Source organism: Mercenaria mercenaria, chromosome 17 (genome assembly GCF_021730395.1).
Source record: "Mercenaria mercenaria strain notata chromosome 17, MADL_Memer_1, whole genome shotgun sequence".
Classification (NCBI taxonomy): Eukaryota; Metazoa; Mollusca; class Bivalvia; order Venerida; family Veneridae; genus Mercenaria; species Mercenaria mercenaria.
The window spans coordinates 40,445,772-40,471,682 of NC_069377.1; the positions used below are offsets into that span (position 1 = coordinate 40,445,772).

At 36.6% G+C, this 25,911-nt stretch overlaps 1 protein-coding gene across 5 annotated transcripts in view; it reads left to right on the top strand.

Annotated features, from left to right (window-relative positions):
- The window catches only part of LOC123537091 (oxysterol-binding protein-related protein 8-like), a 148,338-nt gene that overhangs the window by 7,287 nt on the left and 115,140 nt on the right, over window positions 1-25,911 (top strand). Inside the window, exon 2 of one of the 5 annotated variants that reach the window (XM_045320652.2) lies at window positions 5,682-5,725. The exons of 3 other annotated variants lie outside the window; for them this stretch is intronic. In XM_045320652.2, the coding sequence (XP_045176587.2) occupies window positions 5,695-5,725 (31 nt within the window). In that variant the 5' untranslated portion in view covers window positions 5,682-5,694. Of the gene's footprint in view, window positions 1-5,681; window positions 5,726-24,023; window positions 24,174-25,911 lie in introns of those variants that run through there. One more of the 5 variants, XM_045320650.2, reaches the window with a different exon arrangement.

Below are 25,911 nucleotides of genomic sequence, written 5' to 3' on the forward strand. Positions count from 1 at the left end.
CTGTTCGCTATTCAGTCAGTAAATTTTTAGTGAACACCCCTTGGAATAATAAATGGAAGTGCCCAAATTGAATGATAGACCAGTCCATTTAAGAAATTTAGCAGGCTAAAGGTTAAAGATGCAAATACAAGGAAATTCCTGTGTGATTTGTTCTTCAGAAGACACTGTTATACTGTATTTGCTAAGTAAAGTCATCTTTACATTTCCATATGTAAATTTGAAAGCAATGAAATAAATCTGTTACTGTAGACATTTTGGGGTTACAGACAACTGTAACTAAAACTTTTGCTTCGAGTTAAATGAAAATATGTGGCAGGAAAGCCTCCCAAATACCAGTCAAATCGGTTTGTTTAATGATAACATCAGTTCTTTCATATGTGTATGGCAGACATTTCCCACGTCACCTTTAGTAAAGTTAAAGGGAAGAATTAGTGCAAAGTTAACAAGTGTTTAAATTATAAGATTTTGGGAAAATCAGTGCATACTCATCCAGAGTCTGTCAGTTTTAGCTTATAAGTTAGTGTTGGGATATATGGCCTCCCAGTGCAAGGGAGAGAAATCATTGGCACCATTTTTGGTTTAAATCTCAGTTGTTTCCCTTATGTCAATACATTTCTTGGCCAGATTCTGAACAACATCCATATAACCAGCCATACAGTAATTAATGTCAAGGGTCAAATTAATAAATATAAAAACAATTATACCCATAGTGACAGGAATCTTGGTTGTGTTTTAGATTTTCTTCCATTAGTGTCTTTCCTGCATTTTCCAAAGATCTAGACTTATTTTTGTTTAATGTAACTGTATTCCATGCTAAAGCACATAGGATAGTACATATACTAGGGCATGCCATTGATAGGTGTTAGCTGGTTCTCAGATTGCCAATTGCTTATTACACAGAAAAACATAGTGTTTTTTTCCAGGACCTAAAGTGGGCATGGTGCTGTTGGATCAAAGGGGCACTTTTCAGCGGGTGGTTGCAACAAAAAGGGCAATCATTTTATTATAGTTAAATTATTCAATATTTCATACGCTAAATCATCAGTAGCAACTAATCACTTATAATCAATAAGTCTTTTGTCTAATTCCAATTGTTTGCCACTCAAATGGTTACATTCTACCAATTCAATTCCTTATTTATTTCATATTAACAAAACATTCAGACCTCATTTTCAGCACTTGAGAGCATTTCAATGATATGAAAACCATATATGGTCATTTAGTATAACATGTCTTCTTATCAAAAATAGAAAAATATTGACATGTTATGTTGAATATAAGAAAAATAATCTGTTCTGAGAAACATCACCCTCTAAAAATGCCCCCATGAAAACAGCCGTTTAGCAGTTACGCGTAGGTAGACATTTTTCGCAAAGAATAAAACTTATTCCAAGAAATTTACAATGAAAATGGTCTAGATCTATTCTCAATACTATAAGCAATAATCATAAGCCAAAAATTTAACTGGCACCTCCTCATGTCACTCATTATACCAGATTTCATCCATAGCATGGAACTACATTTTGGACTACTTCACATGTAGTCACTTCCGGTTTGGTGTAATCCGTCCTTAAATCAGACGGTCAATCACTTGCTTAAATCACTCAGTCGTAAAATATAAGGTGTGACAACAAGGTGTGACAAGATTTCCATGATTACTCTTTAAATATAAAACAGTATCATTCGTATTTTGTAAAGAACTCCAAGAGTGGTAATAGGACCATGTATCTTGTGGAATATGGTTTGAATTTTGATGGAGCATTTTGCAGTGTCCATTTCATCCATTTTGGACACCAAAGAAGATTTTGAAATTTTAAGTTTGGCTACGTTCTTTATTATTTTCAGAATGTCTCAGCAGGCTTATACATAGTTAGCATAGAAGCAACATCTATCAGTAAAAAAATCATTTGAAAGGGCCTTTTGTTTTCCTGCATAAAGACAATACAATTTTGATAAAAACATTGACATCATTAGATATATTTTTGCAATAAAAAAGCTCTTAGAACCAATTCTAATGAGCTTAAAATGAAGTATCAATAATTTATGTATAATATAAGGACTTTGCAAAGTCAAAAAATCCAGGCAGTGATTCAAACGGTAGCCTAAAACGAACAATTTATAGAGTCTGTCAAGTATATTTTTGAGAAATGGTTTGAAATACCTCTACAACTGAATCATATGTTATATTTATTTGCTTTCTAATGCTTTTTATGCCCCAGGCATCTTCTGATGCGGGAGGCATATAGTGATTGTCCTGTCCGTCCATCTGTACGAGGTTAACAAAATGGGACTGTTTCATCTAGCATCAATACCCCTTACTAGAATGATTTGATACCAATGCAGATGTAACCTGTGACCATTCCTCATCTTCAGACATCACCTGACCTCAGTTTGACCTTGACCTTGAACTTGACCTTGTTTTGGACTTGGGTTGTTTTGTATCGACAAGAATGCCCCTGGGGGCATCAAGCGTTTATTGAACGCAGCTTCTTGTTTTTCCATTTTTAACCAGGTTTTCAACGAAAACCTGAGTTATTAGATTGGGGTAGATGTTGGTCGGGCGGGCGGGCGGCGGCGGCGGCGTCAAACTGGTGTTTCCGGTCAATAACTTTTGTTTCGGTAAAGGTATTTGAATAAAACTTGGTATGTATGTAGCTTATATCAAGACAAAGGCTGGGATTGATTTTGGGGTTTCTGGGGTCAAGGTCAAGGTCACTGTTACTTAAAATAGAAAAAGGGTTTCCGGTCAATAACTTTTGTTTCAGTAAAGATATTTGAATAAAACTCGGTATGTATGTAGCTTATATCAAGACAAAGGCTGGGATTGATTTTGGGGTTTCTGGGGTCAAGGTCAAGATCACTGTTACTTAAAATAGAAAAAGGGTTTCCGGTCACTAACTTAACTTAGGAATGAGCTATCATGATGAAACTTGGTGTATAGAAAATTTATATAAAGTTGTAGCTTTGGATTGATTTTGGGGTTTCTGGGATCAAGGTCAAGGTCATTGTTACTAAAAATAGGGTTAGGGTTAGGTTAGGGTTAGGGTTAGCATATCTTCTTCATGCATGGAGGGATTTTGATGAACCAGGTCACTAGGTCTAAGGTCAAGGTCACACTTAGAGGTCAAAGGATACAAGAATGAAAACATTGTCCGGAGCATATCTTCATGCATAGAGGGATTTTGATGTAACTTGGCACAATTATACACCATCATGAGACGAAGTGTCTTGCGCAGTTCCCTTCTTTAGAATTACTTCCCTTTGTTGTTACTATAAATAGCTTATATTGTAACTTTTTCATTACTAGACGTAGGGAAAAATCGAGACCACTTTTCTGTAGTACAACATGCATGTTACATCTAATTTTGAGGTGTATTTTGACCAATCTCTACCTGGTAAGGATTTCTGTGTGGACTTACAATTTTTTTTTTTGTATTTTGTTTTTTAAGATTAACTTCCCTTAGTTGTTACTATAAATAACTTATATTGTAACTTTTTTATAATTGACCGTAGGGAAAAACCAAGACCACTTTTCTGTGGTACAACATAGTTGTTACTTTCTAATTTTAGGTGTATTTTAAGGTATCTCTACCTGGTAAGGAGTTTTTTTGTGGACTTAGAAAAACAAAAGAATTACAATGATTACTAAACAACCACAAAATTAAAATTACATCTGCAAATACAGGTGCTAGAGTGAAGAAATTTGCTGTGACGGGCGTATATTGTGACATTCTGGCACTCTTGTTTATTCTTATGAAAAGTGTTGAAAACCTGGTTTCGTGGTATTGCCGCGTTTCTTGTTTTAAATTTTAGCAAGAAAATCAGGACTAAAATGACTGTAATTGTCCGAAAATCTGGGTCGCAAATCTGGTCGCAAATGGAGCAAAACAAAATTCAGATTGAAAATGTCTAACAAAAATTAACTATTCTTAACTTGATTCTATCATATTAGTTATTCTATACATCTGTTTTGTATTTATTTAAAGCATTTTTTGCATCCAGAAATGCTAAATCCAAAATACGAACATGATTTCAAATTTGTCTACTGTAAATTGTCAGCATGGAAGGATATATCTGTGAAATTGAGATAAAAATAGCCTATTTAAAATGCTGTAACCAAGTGTAAGGTACACATAATACATCTATTTTTATAGGTCTTTGATTAAATTTACGGTCTAATAAACGATTGTACAAAAGTACCGTTTGTCTGCATGGTTACATCACTTTGTACATGGTACCCACTGTGCAATGCATGAAGCATGAAATACACAATCAGGTGTCATTACTTTATGTCAGGTTAAGAAAACTGGCAATAAAAAGGGCACATGGCGCATGCAGCACGGTGGCGCGTAAGAAAAGGAGCATGGTGCTGCGCCACACTGAAATGGCCTGGAAAAAACATTAAATAATGTAAAACTTTCATAATAACATCTTATGGAGACTGGCTGGAGTAGATGCATGTATGGTGTCAAAATTCAGAACGTTGAAACTTTTACTGGAGATTTAGACATACAGTTCAATAAAGTACTTGTAAAATCTAACTGTGCAATTAAAACTATGTATTTTACCAGTTGTTGATTTCTTGATTTATTACATACTTGTCACTATGTCAAGGGATTTTTAACTGCAAATGACAATACAGTGAGGACTGTTATTGCCATATTTGTCCTGGTGTTGAGATTGTTTTTCTCTTACAGCTGTTGCAATCAATGTAAGATCATTGTATACATTGTATTGCTAGAAGTAGTAGGATGGTTGCTTTAAAGGTAACTACCCAAAACATACATAAACACTTGCTGTCTATTGCAGTTCCATCTTCCAGAAAAATCTTACATAGCACTTGTTAATAGAAAAAAAAGTATTGAAAAACACATTTTTTCATCAGCTCTAAATGGAGCTTTGAAGACTTCTTACACAGTTTTTCTTCCTCCACCATTAAAGCTTGAAAGTTACTGTTTGACCAAACTGTGCTGATGAGATGTGAAACCTGACAGACTGTTGTTGAATGACTTGATTGTTGTGACATGAAACCCAACAGGCAAACAAACCCCAGCCTTGTGATATGATACCTGACAAAAAACAATCTTTTCTTCCTGTATAATGACCTGAACTGTGTTACTGTGACATGAAACCCGACAGGCAAACAGCCTGTAGTTGCTATATAGCCTAAACTGTGCTGGTGTTACATGACATCCAATTGCTGTATAACCTAAACTGCACTGGTGTAACAAACAAACAGCTGGTAGTTACTGTATGACCTGGACTGTGTTGCTGTATGACCTGGACTGTGTTGCTGTATGACCTGGGTTATTTTAGGGAAGTTCTGGTACAGAATCCAGAAACACTGGTTTTGTGACATAGTCGTCATTGCTGTAGCTTTTATTTAACTGAAATACTTTTGAAACTTCAGCAAACTAAATATTGCCTTCTATCATTAGATATGGAGCTGTGCCTTTAATTACAATACTATTAAGCTTAACTGATAAGGCAGCTTTAACAAGACCACCTAATGAATATCAGCATATGTGATAAAGTAAACTGTTTAAAAGATGCAGTGATTTTAAAATAATTGTTACTCCTTTGAGAATTGTTCTATTTGGAATTGAAATGGATTTCTGGAGTGTGTAGATCAAGTTGCAGAAGTTTCTGTGGCTTTATGATAAATTGATTTTTTTCGACAGCAACTTTAAATGCATGGTGAAAATGAAAAAGTTCAAGAGGAAAAGTAAGTTGTTTCATTACAGCACAAAATATATATGGAATTTGTTATGCTAGTCTGTAGAAAATAAAGATTGGTTCCCTGCATACTACATACACTTGTCCCCAGCTTCCCAGCTTTACCCTTAACCAGATGCTTATGTACTTAGAAAGTTGCGCACAGTATTTTAGATCCAAAATTAAAAGGTGCTGTTCGTCCTCCAAAAGAGGAGGTACAAGATTTTGTTGATGGACACTTTAACACTTATCTTGCTGGACACAAATGGTTCTGCTTTTGCGACCAGTGTAGATCATGATCAGCCTGCACATCCATGCAGTCTGATCATGATCTGCACTGTTTGTCATTCAGTCAGTATCTTTTTTTGTATGCACCCCTATTAACAGTCAATGGTACTGTCCAAATTGAAAGATGGACAAGTTCTATATAGAAATTTAGCAGGGTAAGGGTTAATCTTTGTGTAATTTTGTTTCTGTTGTTAGATATTAATTTAATTGCATTATATGCTGCAGAAATAATGAAACTTTAGTTACAGCTCTTTTGCAGTATGCATCAAGAATGCAGATGGAATAGATCAGTTTGTAAATTAGAAGTAAGTCAAGTTATAACACTTTGCGGTAATGACTTGACTACGAAAACTAAGAAAAGTCATGCAATACAGTTGTAAGTAAATGTAAGTCAAATAGCTCGGATAAATATAACTCAAGACAAATTAAATAAAGAATATCTTTTCAAAAGTACTTTAAATTGTTCCAAAATATCTTCATGTTTAGTCAAAAAAGCTGTTTCTTGTGAATAAGGAAGTTTTTTGCTTTTCTTGGAAACTTTTGAAAAATGCAGCTACTGCAGTTTAGTGGGCAACTCTCAATACATATTTCCTGGTGTTTGATAGAGAACAAATACAAAATTATATTTACTAACGTCTGACCTTGACCATATTGGCAAAATATTTTATGGAGTATTACAAGAGAATTCACTTTTTCTTACCTTTCTTCCTACGGACATTATTTAAGCAAGGCAATGGTAAATTGATGGAACTGTATTCCACTCATGACCTATTGATTACCAGTGTTTCAGGTATAACATGATCGCTACCAGATATAAAGAAATAATTTGTGAAACCCCTGTGGATGTCACATAAAAAATTAATGTTTCCATGATACTCATTCTGATTGTTTTATAAACATAGTTGAAAGAGCTGGGAATGTAATTGGACAGTTGTACGGGCAGGCAGCTTCAAACTTGTCCAGTTTTGACTTGTATATTAAAATGAAACTTGACCAGTAAGTAGCTGGAAAGAAGGATAAACATTTTTAGCTCGATTATTCAAAGAATAGTAGAGCTATTGGATTCACCAGTGCGTCCACATCCCGATTTGGTTAAGTTTTTGTATGTAAGCTGGTATCTCAGTAACCACTAATGGGAATAGATTGAAACTTCACACACTTGTTCAGTGTGATAAACTGACTTACATTGGACAGGTTCCATAACTCTATTTTGCTTTTTTACAAAACTATGCCCCTTTTTCGACTTAGAAATTTTTGGTTAAGGTTTTGTATGTAAGCTGGTATCTCGGTGCTCACTAATGGGAATGGATTGAAACTTCACACACTTGTTCACTGTCATGATCTGACATGCACTAAGCATGTCCCATAACTCTACTTTTTTTATGCCCCCGAAGGGAGACATATAGTTTTTGAACCGTCTGTCAGTCTGTCGGTCTGTCCGCAATTTTCGTGTCCGGTGCATATCTTTGTCATCGATGGATGGATTTTCAAATAACTTGACATGAATGTGTACCACAGTAAGACGACGTGTCGCGCACAAGACCCAAGTCCCTAGCTCAAAGGTCAAGGTCACACTTAGACGTTAAAGGTCATTTTTCATGATAGTGCATTCGTGTCCGGTCCATATCTTTGTCATCCATGGATGGATTTTCAAATAACTTGGTATGAATGTGTACCACGGTAAGACGACGTGTCGTGCGCAAGACCCAGGTCCGTAGCTCAAAGGTCAAGGTCACACTTAGACGTTAAAGGTCATTTTTCATGATAGTGCATTCGTGTCCGGTCCATATCTTTGTCATCCATGGATGGATTTTTAGCTCGACTATACGAAGTATAAGGAGAGCTATCCTACTCGCCCCGGCGTCGGCGTCTTTCCACGTCCCCACCTTGGTTAAAGTTTTGGTGCACTTTCTCTTTTTTCAACTTATATCTGTAATTACTTGATGCATTTGATTCAAACTTGAAATACTTATTCCTCATCATCATCCACATCATCTGGCATAAGGTCCATAACATTGGCACCAATATTTCATGAATTATCCCCCCTTTTCACTTAGATTTTCAGGTTAAAGTTTTGATGCACTTTCACTCTATCTCTGTTATTACTGAATGGATTTGATTCAAACTTAAAATAGTTGTTCAACATCATCACCCACATCATATGACATAAGGTGCATAACTCTGGCACCATTTTTAGCTCATCTGATTTTTTGAAAAAAAATGATGAGTTATTGTCATCACTTGAGCGGTTGTCGGCGTTGCCTGGTTAAGTTTTATGTTTAGGTCAGCTTTTCTCCTAAACTATCAAAGCTATTGCTTTGAAACTTGGAATACTTGTTCACCATCATAAGCTGACCCTGTATAGCAAGAAACATAACTCCATCTTGCTTTTTGCAAGATTTATGGCCCCTTTTGTATTTAGAAAATATCAGATTTCTTGGTTAAGTTTTATGTTTAGGTCAACTTTTCTCCTAAACTATCAAAGCTATTGCTTTGAAACTTGGAATACTTGTTCACCATCATAAGCAGACCCTGTACATCAAGAACCATAACTCCATCTTGCTTTTTGCAAGAATTATTGCCCCTTTTGGACTTAGAAAATCAGTTTTCTTGGTTAAGTTTTATGTTTAGGTCAGCTTTTATCCTAAACTATCAAAGTTATTGCTTTAAAACTTGCAACACTTGTTCACCATCATAAGCTGACCCTGTACAGCAAGAAACATAACTCCATCCTGCTTTTTGCAAGATTTATGGCCCTTTTTGTACTTAGAAAATATCAGATTTCTTGGTTAAGTTTTATGTTTAGGTCAACTTTTTCTCTTAAACTATCAAAGCTATTGCTTTGAAACTTGCAACTCTTGTTCACCATCATAAGCTGACCCTGTATAGCAAGCAACATAACTCCATCCTGCTTTTTGCAATAATTATTGCTCCTTTTGGACTTAGAAAATCATTTTCTTGGTTGAGTATTATGTTTAAGTCGACTTTTCTCATAAACTATCAAAGCTATTGCTTTAAAACTTGCAACAGTTTTTCACCATCATAAGTGGACACTTTACATCAAGAAACATAACTCTATCCTGCTTTTTGCAAGAATGATGGCCCTTTTTAGACTTAGAAAATCATGGGTAGGACAATATTTCTATTACTCAAAAAAAATCAGATGAGCGTCAGCACCCGCAAGGCGGTGCTCTTGTTTCATGAATTATTACTTAGAATTTCAGGTTAAAGTTTTGGTGCACTTTCACTCTACCTCTGTTATTAGCCCACCATCATCAGATGGTGGGCTATTAAAATCACTCTGTGTCCGTGGTCCGTCCGTTAACAATTTCTCATTATCGCATCTCCTCAGAAACTACTGGGAGGATTTTGACCAAACTTTGTCAGAATGATGTATTGGTACCCTAGTTATGTCCCCCTGAAAATCAGACTGGTTCAACAATTTATGAGTGAGTTATGGCCCTTTGTTTATTTCTATAATTTATATAGATTTATATAGGGAAAAACTTTGAAAACCTTCTTGTCCAAAACCACAGAGCCTAGGGCTTTGATATTTGGTATGAAGCATCATCTAGTGGTCCTCTACCAAGATGATTCAAATTATTTCTCTGGGGTCAAATATGGCCCTGCCCTGGGGGTCACATGGTTTATATAGACTTATATAGGAAAAAACTTTGAATAACCTCTTGTCCAAAACCACAGGGCCTAGGGCTTTGATATTTTGTATGTGACATCATCTAGTGGTCTTCAACTAAGTTTATTTAAATTATACCCCTAGGGTCAAATATGGCCCCGCCCTAGGGGTCATATGGTTTACATAGACTTATATAGGGAAAAACTTTGAAAATCTTCTTGTCCAAACCACAAAGCCTAGGGCTTTGATACTTGTAATGTAGCATCATCTAGTGGTTCTCTACCAATTTTGTTCAAATTATCCTCCTAGGGTTAAATATGGCCCCGCCCCGGGGGTCACATGGTTCATATAGACTTATATAGGGAAAAGCTTTTAAAATGTTCTTGTCAGTAACTACAACATTCAAACTTGGACCACATGTATATTTTTGAGTGGCAAGATGAACCTTGACATGAGTTGACCTTGATTTTGACCTAGTGACCTACTTTCACATTTCTGTAGCTACAGCCTTCAAATTTGGACCACATGCATAATTTTGTGCACTGGAAAAAACTTTGACCTTTATTTTGACCTACTTTCACATTTTTAGCTCGACTATTCGAAGAATAGTCTAGCTATTCTACTCACCCTGGCGTCGGCGTCGGCGTCGGCGTCGGCGTCGGCGTCACACCTTGGTTAAGTTTTTGCATGCAAGTACATACAGCTATCATTTAAAGGCATATAGCTTTGAAACTTATTTATTCTTTTTCTAGGTCAATTACCAACCTCTCTGGGTCAAGTCCCATAACTCTGACATGTATTTTGAGCAAATTATGCCCCCTTTTGGACTTAGAAAATTTTGGTTAAAGTTTTACATGCAAGTTACTATCTCCAAAACTAATGCAGATATTGAATTGAAACTTCACATGTGTCTTCGGGGTTATAAAACTAGTTGATAGCACCAAGTCCCATAACTCTGACCTTCATTTTGGCCAAATTATGCCCCCTTTTGGACTTAGAAAATTCTGGTTAAAGTTTTGCTGCAAGTACATACAGCTATTACTAAAAGGCATATAGATTTGAAACTTATTTTTTCTTTTTCTAGATCAATTACCTACCTCACTGGGTCAAGCCCCATAACTCTGAATGTATTTTGGCCAAATTATGCCCCCTTTTGGACTTAGAAATTCTGGTTAAAGTTTTGCGTGCAAGTACATACAGCTATTACTAAAAGGCATATAGATTTGAAACTTATTTTTTCTTTTTCTAGATCAATTACCTACCTCACTGGGTCAAGTCCCTTAACTCTGACATGTATTTTGAGCAAATTATGCCCCCTTTTGGACTTAGAAAATTCTGGTTAAAGTTTTACATGCAAGTTACTATCTCCAAAACTAATGCAGATATTGAATTGAAACTTCACATGTGTCTTCGGGGTTATAAAACTAGTTGATAGCACCAAGTCCCATAACTCTGACCTTCATTTTGGCCAAATTATGCCCCTTTTGAACTTAGAAAATTCTGGTTAAAGTTTTGCGTGCAAGTACATACAGCTATTACTAAAAGGCATATAGATTTGAAACTTATTTTTTCTTTTTCTAGATCAATTACCTACCTCACGTGGTCAAGCCCCATAACTCTGACATGTATTTTGGCCAAATTATGCCCCCTTTTTGGACTTAGAAAATTCTGGTTAAAGTTTTGCGTGCAAGTACATACAGCTATTACTAAAAGGCATATAGATTTGAAACTTATTTTTTCTTTTTCTAGGTCAATTACCTACCTCACTGGGTCAAGTTCCATAACTCGACACGTATTTTGGGCAAATTATACCCCCTTTTGGACTTAGAAAATTCTGGTTAAAGTTTTACATGCAAGTAACTATCTCCAAAACTACTACAGATATAAATTGAAACTTCACATGTGTCTTCGGGGTATAAAACTAGTTGATAGCACCAAGTCCCATAACTCTGACATGTATTTTGGGCAAATTATGCCCCTTTTGGACTTAGAAAATCCTGGTTAAAGTTTTGCGTGCAAGTACATACGGCTATTACCAAAAGGCATATAGCTTTGAAACTTATTTATTCTTTTTCAAGGTCAATTACCAACCTCACTGGGTCAAGTTCCATAACTCTTAACATGTATTTTGAGCAAATTATGCCCCCTTTTGGACTTAGAAAATTCTGGTTAAAGTTTAACATGCAAGTTACTATCCCCAAAACTAATGCAGATATTGAATTGAAACTTAACTGTTTCTTCGGGGTTATAAAACTAGTTGATAGCATCAAGTCCCATAACTCTGATATGTATTTTGGTCAAATTATGTCCCCTTTCGAACTTAAAACTCTTTTGATATTTAACATTTTGGGTAATAATTTCCTGCTTCTGTGACAATATTTCGAATAGTCGAGCTTGGCTGTCTTACGGACAGCTCTTGTTTAAGGTACAGGCATCAAATTAGGACCCTATGCGTAGTTTCGTGTTTCAAAATGAAATTTGACATTGATTTTGACCTAGTGACCTACTTTCACATTTCTCAAGCTACAGCCTTCAAATTTGGACTACATGAATAGTTTGTGCACCAAAAAAAACTTTGACCTTGACATTGACCTAGTGACCTACTTTCACATTTTTGAAGGTACAGGCTTCAAATTTGGACCACATGCATAGTTTTGTATTCTGAAATAAAATTTGACCTTTATTTTGACCTAGTGACCTACTTTTACATTTCTCAAGCTACAGCCTTCAAATTTGGACCACTTGCATAGTTTTGTGTACTGAAATGACCTTTGACCTTTACATTGACCTAGTGACCTACTTTCACATTTTTAAGGTACAGGCTTCAAATTTGGACCACATGCATAGTTTTGTGTTCCGAAATAAAATTTGACCTTGATATTGACCTAGTGACCTACTTCTACATTTCTCAAGCTACAGCCTTCAAATTTGGACCACATGCATAGTTTTATGTACCGAAACAAACTTTGACCTTGACATTGACCTAGTGACCTACTTTCACATTTTTGAAGGTACAGGCTTCAAATTTGAACCACATGCATAGTTTTGTATTCCGAAGTAAAATTTGACCTGGATTTTGACCTAGTGACCTACTTTTACATTTCTCAAGCTACAGCCTTCAAATTTGGACCACTTGCATAGTTTTGTGTACCGAAATGAACTTTGACCTTAAGATTGACCTAGTGACCTACTTTCACATTTCTGTAGCTACAGGCTTCAAATTTAGGACCACATGCATAGTTTTGTGCACCGAAATAAACTTTGACCTTGACATTGACCTAGTGACCTACTTTCACATTTTTGAAGGTACAGGTTTCAAATTTGGATCACATACATAGATTTGTGCTGTGTACGGAAATGAAATTTGACCTTGAGCTAGTCAATAAGTCTTGAAATTTGGAACACTCAAAAATGGCACATTGGTGGGCGCCAAGATCACTCTCTGATCTCTTGTTACTGAATGGATTTAATTCAGACTTGAAATAGTTGTTCAGCATCATCATCCACATCATATGACACAAGATGCATAACTCTGGTACAATTTTTCATGAATTATTCCCCTTTTTACTTGGAATTTCAGGTTAAAGTTTTATGCACTTTCACTCTATCTCTGTTATTACTGAATGGATCTGATTCAAACTTAAACAATTGTTCAACATCATTACTCTTATCATATGACACAAAGTGCATAACTCTGGGACCAATTTTTCATGAATTATTTCCCCTTTTTACTTAGAATTTTAGGTTAAAGTTTTGATGCACTTTCACTCTGTCTCTGTTATTACTGAATGGATTTGATTCAAACTTAAAATAGTTGTTCAGCATCATCACCCACACCATATGACGCAAGGTGCATAACTCTGGCACCAATTTTTCATTAATTATTCCCCCTTTTTACTTAGAATTTTAGGTTAAAGTTTTGATGCACTTTCACTCTGTCTCTGTTATTACTGAATGGATTTGATTCAGACTTAAAATAGTTGTTCAACATCATCACCGACACTATATGACACAAGCTGCATAACTCTGGCACCAATATTTAATGAATTATGCCCCTTTTTGCTTAGGATATATTTATATAGTGTTTTGATACATTTTATCTTTACCTCTCTTATTACTTTAAGTTGATATTTTTGACATAGACTCAGGCTATTGTGCAATATCTTCATCCACAATTGGAGTCATTAAACACTTTAGTGACAGGTCTAGTTTCCTCAGATGTGCCCAGTTTCACTATCCAACATCGAAATAGTCAAGCGCGCTGTCTCCTTTGACAGCTCTTGTCAAGTAACTTGGCATGAATGTGTACCACAGTAAGACGACGTGTCACGTGCAAGACCCAGGTCTGTAGCTCAAAGGTCAAGGTCACACTTAGACGTTAAAGGTCATATTTCATGATAGTGCATTGATGGGCGTCGAGCGTTGCTGTCCTCCGACAGCTCTTGTTTTTTGCTCACCTGTCACAAAGTGACAAGGTGAGCTTTTGTGATCGCGCAGTGTCCGTCGTCCGTCCGTGCGTGCGTGCATGCGTCCGTAAACTTTTTGCTTGTGACCACTCTAGAGGTCACATTTTCATGGGATCTTTATGAAAATTGGTCAGAATGTTCAGCTTGATGATATCTAGGTCAAGTTCGAAACTGGGTCACGTGCGGTCAAAAACTAGGTCAGTAGGTCTAAAAATAGAAAAACCTTGTGACCACTCTAGAGGTCACATTTTTCATGGGATCTTCATGAAAGTTGGTCAGAATGTTCATCTTGATGATATCTAGGTCAAGTTCGAAACTGGGTCACGTGCGGTCAAAAACTAGGTCAGTAGGTCTAAAAATAGAAAAACTTTGTGACCACTCTAGAGGTCACATTTTTCATGGGATCTTTATGAAAGTTGGTCAGAATGTTTATCTTGATGATATCTAGGTCAAGTTCGAAACTGGGTCACGTGCCTTCAAAAACTAGGTCAGTAGGTCTAAAAATAGAAAAACCTTGTGACCTCTCTAGAGGCCATATATATCTAAAGATCTTCATGAAAATTGGTCAGAACGTTCACCTTGATGATATCTAGGCCAAGTTCAAAACTCGGTCATGTGCCATCAAAAACTAGGTCAGTAGGTCAAATAATAGAAAAACCTTGTGACCTCTCTAAAGGCCATATTTTTCATGGAATCTGTATGAAAGTTGATCTGAATGGTTATCTTGATGATATCTAGGTCAAGTTCGAAACTGGGTCACGTGCTGTCAATAACTAGGTCAGTAGGTCTAAAAATAGAAAAACCTTGTGACCTCTCTAGAGGCCATATATTTCATGACATCTTCATGAAAATTGGTCAGAACGTTCACCTTGATGATACCTAGGTCAAGTTCGAAAGTGGGTCACGTGCCGTCAAAAACTAGGTAAGTAGGTCAAATAATAGAAAAACCATGTGACCACTCTAGAGGCCATATTTTTCATGGGATCTGTATGAAAGTTAATCTGAATGTTCATCTTGATGATATCTAGATCAAGTTCGAAAGTGGGTCACTTGCCGTCAAAAACTAGGTCAGTAGGTCAGATAATAGAAAAACCTTGTAACCTCTCTAAAGGCCATATTTTTCATTGGATCTGTATGAAAATTGGTCTGAATGTTCATCTTGATAATATCTAGGTCAAGTTAGAAACAGGGTCATGTGCAGCCAAAAACTAGGTCAGTAGGTCTAAAAATAGAAAAACCTTGTGACCTCTCTAGAGGCCATACTTATGAATGGATCTCCAAAAAAATTGGTCAGAATGTTCACCTTGATGTTATCTAGTTCAAGTTTGAAACTGGGTCACGTGCCATAAAAAACTAGGTCAGTAGGTCAGATAATAATAAAACCTTGTGACCTCTCTAGAGGCCATACTTTTCATGGGATCTGTATGAAAGTTGGTCTGAATGTTCATCTTGATGAGATCTAGCAAGTCAAGTTTGAAACTGAATCAACTGCGGTCAAAAACTAGGTCAGTAGGTCTAAAATTATTAAAATCTTTTGACCTCTCTAGAGGCCATATTTTTCAGTGGATCTTCATGAAAATTGATCTGAATGTTCACCTTGATGATATCTAGGTCAGTTTCGAAACTGGGTCATGTGCGGTCAAAAACTAGGCCAGTAGGTATAAAAATAGAAAAACCTTGTGACCTCTCTAGAGGCCATATTTTTCATGAGATCTTCATGAAAATTAGTGAGAATGTTCACCTTGATGATATCTAGGTAAAGTTCAAAACAGGGTCACGTACCTTCGAAAACTAGGTCAATAGGTGAAATAATAGAAAAACCTAGAGTCCATATTTTTCAATGGATCTTCACGAAAATTGGTCAGAATTATTATCTTGATAATATCTAGGTCAAGCTCAAAACTGGGTTACTATGTCAAATAATAGAAAAAACGATGTCATACTCAAAACTGGGTCATGTGGGAAGAGGTGAGCGATTCAGGACCATCATGGTCCTCTTGTTTTTTGTGGCCAGTGGGTCAAGTTTAAGATTAATGTGAGTTATACTAGAATAAAGCAGTGTCTGCTAGTATGAAATGAGTCAGAAGAAACACTGTCTGTAGGAAGTTGATATCAGTACCTTGAAGCATGAAATGTACATGGGGTCAGTGGAGTCAGAGTGATTTATATGTTACTATAAATGGAAAGTAAAAAGCACTGTACAGTGCAACTTGAGCTATTGAAATAAGCTAGAATTGCACATGGGACTAGTCCAGGTGTCACTGTAAAATGACTTGTCCATTCATAACTCGTGCTAAGATAAAAAAATTACAGGTAGAAATTAGTATGTCATTATGCTATGTTCAAAATAGCCAGGACTGAAAGTGCTATGTATGGCTGTATCCCGTCTGAACAGTGTCCACTTTCACTACAGAGACAAGGAAAAAGGTGCACAGGTATTCAGCTCATTTGTTTGATCAAAAATGATGCTATATATGATAAAAAACTGGCATTGCATTCTAGGCCAAGAAGTAAATCCAATGACTGTTTACTATATATTTATTAAAGAAAAGCTTTTTACTCAGCAGTTGGCCTGCATTGTTGCAATGCTTTGTCATATAACAACCAGAAATAAAGATATGGTTAAATACCTACATGCCAGCAATGCATATTAAATATATCATTCAATTCCTGGGTAAAATATTTATGTCTATCCCACCTCTGGGGGAGAATACTGTTTTTGCCTTGTCGTCCATCATCGTTTCCAATCAATGACTGAAGAACCATTTGACCTAAAACCTTCAAACTTGATAGGGTGGTAGGGCTTAAGGAGTAGACGACCCCTAGTGGTTTTTGGGCCAAAGGTCAAGGTAACAGGGGCCTGAACGTGGAAAACCATTTCTGATCAATAACTTGAGAACCACTTGACCCAGAGTGTTGAAACTTCATAGGATGATTGGACATGCGGAGTAGATGACCACAATTAATATTGGGGTCACTCTGTTAAAGGTCAATGTCACAGGGGCCAGAACATGGAAAACCATTTCTGATCAATAACTTGAGAACCACTTTACCCAGAATGTTGAAACTTCATAGGATGATTTGGACTTGCAGACTAGATGACTCCTATTGATTTTGGGGTCACTCTATTTAAGGTCAAGGTCACAGGGACCAGAACATGGAAATCCATTTCTGATCAATAACTTGAGAACCATTTGACCCAGAACCTTCAAACTTAATAGGATGATAGGACTTAAGAGTAGATGACCCCTATTGTTTTTGGGGTCACTTCATCAAAGGTCAAGGTCACAGGGGCCCTCTGCCTGTCTCACTTAATTTTCGATCAATAACTGGAGAACCATTTGACCTAGAACCTCATGAAACATTATTGGGTGAAAGGGCTTGCAAAGTAGATGACTCCTATTATTTTTGGGGTTACTCGATCAGAGGTCAAGGTCACAGGGGCCAGTTTGTGATCAATAACTTGAGAACCGCTTGATCCAGAATCGTGAAACTTCATAGGATGATTGAAAATGTAGAGTAGAGGGCCCCTATTGATATTTGGGTCACTTGATCAAAGTTCAAGGTCACAGGGGCCAGAAATTGGAAAAACGTTTCTGATCAATAACTTGAGAACCATTTGGCCTAGAATGTTGAAACTTCATAGGATGATTGGACATGCAGAGTAGATGACCCCTATTGATTTTGGGATGACTCATCAAAGGGGCTAGAACATGGAAGAACATTTCCAGTTCATAACTTGAGAACCACTAGGCCAAGAATGTTGAAACTTATTTAGATGGTTGGACAGCCTGAGTAGATGATCCCTATTGCAGCCAACCATCAGTGTCTCTTGGACTTTTGCTCCTGTTCCCTATTGACTTCTTGCCTATTACTATGCATTGGGGGAGGCATGCGCATCATAAAATTCTACAAAAGCATCAAACTCTTCTAGTTAGATGGTAGTGTTCATTTCAAAGAAATAAGTTTTTAAACATTAACAAAATTTGAAAATTACGTTTGCATGGCTATGTGAATGTTGCAAGAAAACCTTGAGTCATTCAAAAAGCTTCTCCAAAATTAATGCTGAGCTGTCAAGATGGGCCAGAGTAAAATGAAATTGTAGCTTTAAATAGAGAAAGCTTTTAACTTGACTATTCAGAGAATCAGGAGATCTACTGCACTGCCATCTGCACCTCCATTTGTTAAAGTTTTTAAGATGTTGTGATCACTCACCATCCATCAGTCGTCTTTCTATCCATCGTCGGATAGACTGGTTCTCCTCACTATGTTTGTTCTGTCATGTTTTCTTCCTCATCAGCATAAGTAAAGCTAGCAGACTGTTTCTGTATTGACATTTTTATTGTCCCTGGCCTCAGACTTCACAAGCTGCACCCTGGTGATATAATTCCTTGACACATTGGAACTCCAAACATTGATTTTATTCAACAACAAATCACAAAATGAGATATATTATTTCTTAAGCAAAGTGCACAGTTTTTAACTTCTTGCACATAACAGTCAATTATTTACATCCACTTAATGTGATGTTAATGTCAATTTAATAACCATGTTTTAATGAAGATCTTTGTATATTAATAAACTATACTTAATTGACTGTCGTAATATTTGGTTATTGATTTTTGAAAATCGGGTTGTTCTATTACATTATCGTAAATAACTGACCCATATTTTACTGAAGTATTGATAACAAAATTTTATTATTCTTTTGGTGTAATTTGACAAATGGTAAGTATGCTATATATCTAATGCTAAAAGGTTTAAAGATTTGCATAAATAACTTCAAACAGGAGATATGTCCAAGTTCTTGTTCAGATTTGTTTATATTAATGTTTGCATTCGATTACCAGGCTTGTTTTTGAGTGAGGATTAATACTTTTGGATTTAATTTGTTTTAATTGTTTATATCTTTCTTCATTGTAAAACAGTTGCTGCGGTATATCTCGTTAATAATTCCTGTAATATCATATAGAATATCGTGCAGTGAGTTTCATTTCATATTAAATTTACTAAAGAGTTTGAATAAATAATAAAGAGCCTCTCATTTCATTATTTTCATTCAACAAGTTTAAACTTTATGTAGATAGATACAAATAAGTTGTTATACCCCCACCAAACATGTTTGTGGGGGGCTATATAGGAGTCAGTTTTGTCCCATCGCGTCACGTCACGTCAGGTCGCGTCCCGTCGCGTCCCGAAATCTATATCTCAGTTATTACTAAATCGATTTGATTCAAACTTAAAATAGATGTTCCACCTTAACACCCACATCATGTGATACAAGGTGCATAACTCTGACACCAATTTTTCATGAATTATGCCCCCTTTTACTTAGAATTTAAGGTTAATTTTGATGCATTTTCACTATATCTCAATTATTACTAAATGGATTTGATTCAAACTTAAAATAGATGTTCCACCTTATCACCCACATCATGTGACACAAGGTGCATAAATCTGACACCAATTTTTCATGAATTATGCCCCCTTTTACTTAGAATTTAAGGTTAATTTTGATGCATTTTCACTGTATCTCAGTTATTACGAAATTTATTTGTTTCAAACTTGAAGTAGTTGTGACCCATCATCACCCACATCATATGACACAAGGTGCATAACTCTTGCACCAATATTTCCTGAATTATGCCCCTTTTGCTTAGAATTATACTTACATAGTGTTTTGATACACTTTATCTGTACCTCTCTTATTATTTGATATTTTTTAACACAGACCAAGCTATTGTGTAATATTCATCAGCCATTGGAGTCATTAAACACTCCAGTGACAGTTCTTGACGAATTTAAATGTTTTTGGTACACAGGTGTTATAACATCATTAAATACAGGTAAAGTTTGACTTTGGCGACAAACCACCAATTTTATATGTAGTTATGGCCCCTTTCCAACTTCAGATTTGTCAAACTCATGGTTGCTGGACAATAACTCACAAAAGGCTTGACAGATTTAGATAAATTTTGGTACACATGTGTAACATCATAAAATACAGGTCAAGTTCGATTTAAATTGCACCTTCTTGTGGCCATGTCTTTCTTATGGTTGCCATTCTTCTGTGACAAGACAGTATTGTGGGGGTATTCGTCACTCCTGTGACAGTTCTAGTTTAGTCAGGCCTCGACCTTAACTTTTTTCAGCAGTTGCCAGCAGGTCCACCAACTGCTAAAATCTAGTAGACCTGCGCAGACTTTAGTGAACCTCCAATTCTATTACATAAATTGTGATGTTGTAGACGTCATAACTTCATATGACTCAAAGAAACAGGACTTATTTCTAAAATAATTAGAAATGGAAGACTGTAGCACTCTGTTATCCTTCGGGTAATTATTTTGGAAAGTGTCCCAAGATATGGACACAATAATCATCATCCACCCGACCCGTGTTGAAAGTGAAAAAAAAAAAACATTAACAATTATCGGTAATTATTCTGATGATAAACTAAGTAATTGGCCTTGTTTTCATCATCAGTTAACACCCCCACAAAGAGCTAAAAGAAGTATGTCGATTATTATGGCATCTGAAGTGAAGATCAAAGCGGTATAGTTGCCCGAGATTGTCATGGCGTTACGTCATGTTTTCGCGCCATGTGACAGATCACTGTCTTATCGTACTTTCTCGATTCCTTAAATTGTTGAGAAGAAATCATTAAAAAAATCTTTTTCTTTAATTTTTTAAAAGCAAATGTGCAATATCCCGAATAAACTGACATGTAAATGTGTTAAACCGTGAAAGATTATAATGTATATCCTACCTCTGTGACCTATTTGCCCTCAAGGAATTTACAATTTATTGTTTGAGAAGAATATCTAACAAAGTGTTGTGTCAAAAAATATATGTACGAAGAACCATTTAAAACTTATTAAAATCCGCAACAACATCATACTGCTTTATTTTAGAACCACATTTCTATATTTACGTTCACGAGGTCACGTAACCTATTCTGCCGCGCTAACAGAAAACTGTTTGCCAAAAATCGTTTTACTCCATGTATCAGTCTGACTAAAGTACATCTCCTATTACGCTACGCATAGGATCTGACAACGAGCTATTCATGGCCTCGTTCTGACAACCCTTTCGCTAGCCAATCAAAAGCTACCTTACAATATCCTGCAAGCTTTAAAAGCTGTGGGTTTTGATATCAACAATTTTTATGTTGAAAGATGTCAGATAGCCGGTTATCTCAATCGGTAGAGCACTTGCTTTGTAAATGAGAGGTCCCGGGTTCGAGCCCTGGATTAACTGCAAATTTTTCTTACTCTTTGACATTCAAACAAGTTGTCTGGTTGGTTCAAACAAAAATAGATTTGCGAAAATAAAAATAGCAATATTGGAAATCCAAAATATACAGAAGACGAATGTGAATGGGTCGTTCTCAGATCTTCATTTAGAAGATCAAGTACTTTAGTCAGATTGCTCCATGTATTTAAATTGCTGCCGCTTTTTCATTATTTAAGATTTTTATGCCCCCGAAGGGAGGCATATAGTTTTTGAACCGTCTGTCAGTCTGTCCGCAGTTTTCGTGTCCGGTCCATATCTTTGTCATCGATGGATGGATTTTCAAATAACTTGGCATGAATGTGTACCACAGTAAGACGACGTGTCGCGCGAAAGACCCAGGTCCGTAGCTCAAAGGTCAAGGTCACACTTAGACGTTAAAGGTCATTTTTCATGATAGTTGGGCGTGTCCGGTCCATATCTTTGTCATCCATGGATGGATTTTCAAATTACTTGGCATGAATGTGTACCACAGTAAGACGACGTGTCGCGTGCAAGACCCAGATCCGTAGCTCAAAGGTCAAGGTCACACTTAGACGTTAAAGGTCATTTTTCATGATAGTGCATTCGTGTCCGGTCCATATCGTTGTCATCCATGGATGGATTTTCAAATAACTTGGCATAAATGTGTACCACAGTAAGACGACGTGTCATGCGCAAGACCCAGGTCCGTAGCTCAAAGGTCAAGGTCACACTTAGACGTTAAAGGTCATATTTCAACATAGTGCATTGATGGGCATGTCCGGTCCATATCTTTGTCATTCATGCTTGGATTTTAAAAATATTGGGCATGGATGTGTACCACAGTAAGACGACGTGTCGCGCGCAAGACCCAGATCCGTAGGTCAAAGGTCCTAAACTCTTAACATTGGCCATAACTATTCATTCAAAGTGCCATCGGGGGCATGTGTCATCCTATGGAGACAGCTCTTGTTTAATTGTGTTTTTTGTACTTTCTGGTCAAAAGTCTGAATTTTATTACCATAGTATGTACCGTTTATTAACTTTAAGAAAGAAGTAAATAATCAAGATCGCGCTGTTTGAAATTTTACAAAACATTATATGAAAATTTGATCGTTTTTAAAGAATTTTGCCTGCATTCCTGTCGATATCTTATTAAGATTTTTATAGAATTCAAACTCTATTAGTTCTCAAGCGGTGTTGAAAATTTGAAGCGATTATATTAAAAAATGAATGCACTACGCGCGTTTTTTGTGTCAAAAGTAACCGCGATGTAAATTAGATATTACGATAGGGCACACGTGCTCGTGTATGGAAAATTACCAGCATGACGTTTTGATATTATTATGATTCGCAGGTAAATTCTAGTCAATCCAGGTTATTTTGCCTGATGTAATTTCTCAATTTGGTAAAGTTACCACGTAAAAACCACTCGCCCGATCAGTGGAGTAGTCGAATTTCGTGCTATCCTGACTTCAACTCGCCAATGCTTGTAACTGTAGAATGCCGTACTTAAGGCAAAATCAACTTTAGTTTTGTGAATTCGTCGATATGCGTACGATTTTTCCCCTATTCTTCACTTTTGCAGACCGTGACTGAAAATTGGTTGACCGTCGGTCTATCCAACTTTTGATAGTTAGTGGACCGATATTTTGGTTGCGTCGGTCCAATGGTCCACCGCTAAGGTCGAGGCCTGTTAGTTTCTCCTTTCTTGAACTAGACCAACAGCTTCTTTTAGTGTAATGACTTCACCTTTAAAGTTACAAAATTACGTCCAGTGTGAGAAAATATTTTAGTACATTCATTTGCAATGCCCGCAGTAAAGTCCTTAAATTTGTATATATTTTGGATTTAAAAACTATGGGAATTTTACTAATTAATACTTTGCTTTAAGTTTTTATTTTGGCAGAAATGCTTTAAATATATACTGCAACTTTTGAATTCTTAAAGTTAAGATCATGGTCTTAAAAAGGATGATTACATTATACATGACACTGATTGTAAAAATTATAAGCATACATGTAACAAAGTTGTGACAAATAGGATGATGGACTGCGCACTAAAGTTTTTGGGAATATACCAATAATATCTTAGGAATTTTAGTTGTAACAAATCAAAGAGCATAGCATTTTATGACGAAATAGCATTATTAAGTGCCATTTTCGGTACAAAATAAAGTCTGTATCATGAAAGAGCTCCCATTTTGCGACTTTTAGCCGTAACAAATAAAGAGCTTAGCATTTTATGATGAAAAATCCCAACTGCCTGTGGGGGATTTGAACTTGTGTTACTTTGGCACTAGTCCAATGCTCTAATCACTGAGCCAGAGAGTCAACTCCCTGACAGAGGTGTTACTCTGAGATTGGCATTAAACCTGCAGGCATTGACATTGACTAACAGTGCATCGCCTGACTGCCTGGCCTCTCCACAACTCCCACCTACCCGCACTCATATTTGAGAGCACCATTATTGTGCTATTTGGCAACAGTAAGAGAAGATACTATCTCAGTTTGGCATTAGCGTACCATCCTAAATGAATAAAGCTTTCCATACAACTGTTTTTGACACAAATACACATGACACAAATGCTATTACATTCGTATCTTTGCAAAAGTGCAACAAGCCAATCTGTTGTGAATTATGTTATATTTAGTGGTGATTATTTGCTAACTTTCGAAGCAGTCAAAGAAAGTAGAAATCTCTGTTTGGTTTTAAGACTTTTTAAAGACAATTTTAAAATATGTCATATTTGGAGACGCATTTGGAGAGCATTGTTACCTGCACGGAGAGTGAAGATGATGAGGTTTTCTTCCCACAAGGTACGTGAAAAATGATGCATGTTTCATATTTCAGGGGATGACGGTTACAATGTTCGAATCAATAAAAGAATGAAATTTTCACACAGTTTTTCAGAGTATCTTTTAAGTATATGTAGCACATTGCTTTGTTTTAAGTGATGCTGTGAATGAATAACACAGGTATAGGTAAACACTGGAGACATACTGAAATATGTTTATCATTATGTGTTGGGCAGCACCCTAATTTTTAATCCCCTGCCGTGGCGGAGGGATTATAGGAATGGTCTGCGTCAATCCCTCCGTCCTTCCGTCCATAACAAAATCGTGTCCGGTCCATATCTCCTAAACCCCTTGAAGGATTTTCATGAAACTTGGGTCAAATGATCACCTCATCAAGACGATGTGCAGAACCCATGAGTCAGCCTTGTCGGTTCAAGGTCAAGGTCACAACTCAAGGTCAAAGGTTTGAGCCTGCCATTTTGTGTCTGCTCTATATCTCATAAACCCCTTGAAGGAATTTTATTAACTTGGGTCAAATGATCACCTCATCAAGACTATGTGTAGAACCCTTGAGTCAGCCATGCCGGCTCAAGGTCAAGGTCACAACTTAGGGTCAAAGGTTTTGAGCCTTCCATTTTGTGTCCGCTCTATATCTTCTAAACTCCTTGAAGGATTTTCATGAAACTTGGGTCAAATGATCACCTCATCAAGACGATGTGCAGAACCCATGGGTCAGCCTTGTCAGCTCAAGGTCAAGGTCACAACTCGAGGTCAAAGGTTTGAGCCTTCCATTTTGTGTCCGCTCTATATCTCCTAAACCCCTTGGAGGAATTTTATCAAACTTGGGTCAAACGATCACCTCATCAAGGCGATGTGCAGAACTTATGAGTCAGCCATGTCGGCTCAAGGTCAAGGTCACAACTGAAGGTCAAAGGTTTGAGCCTTCCATTTCGTGTCGGCTCTATATCTCCTAAACCCCTTAAAGGAATTTTATAAAACTTGGGTAAAATGATTACCTCATCAAAACGATGTGCAGAAATTATGAGTAAACCATGCCAGGTCAAGGTCACAACTAAGGGTCGAAGGTTTGAGCCTTCCATTTTGTGTCCACTCTGTATCTCCTAAACCCCTTGAAGGATTTTCATCAAACTTGGGCCAAATGATCACCTCATCAAGAACTCATGAGTCAGCCATGTCAACTCAAGGTCAAGGTCACAACTGAAGGTCAAAGGTTTCAGCTCTGTATCTCCTAAACCCCTTGAAGGATTTTCATGAAACTTGGGTCAAATGATCACCTCATCAAGACATTGTGCAGAATTCATGAGTCAGCCATGTCAGTTCAAGGTCAAGGTCACAGCTAAAATCAAAGGTTTACCCTTTCACTATCCATAGCAGTGGCGGGGGATATAGCTGTCTTTCAGACTGCCTTGTCTTCTAAGTCTTTATGATTGACCCACTAAATTCATTCCACCCAAGCTTGATAATAGGTGTATAATGATTGTTAAGAGAAAGTTCCTCCTTCTGAAAATCTATAGGCAGCAATTGTGATGGATTGCTTACAAGCAGATAATGTTGTAGCTGGCATTAATTTGATAAAAAAAACCTGCGAAATGAAATGTTACTGTTCATTAACAGTTCATGCATATTTCATGAATAGAGTTCATGAACACATCGTGGATTGTTCTTGAAGATAAAATGGCACAAATTCTTGAAATATTCTTAAATACAGTGTTCATGAACAGTGCATGAAAATTGAAAG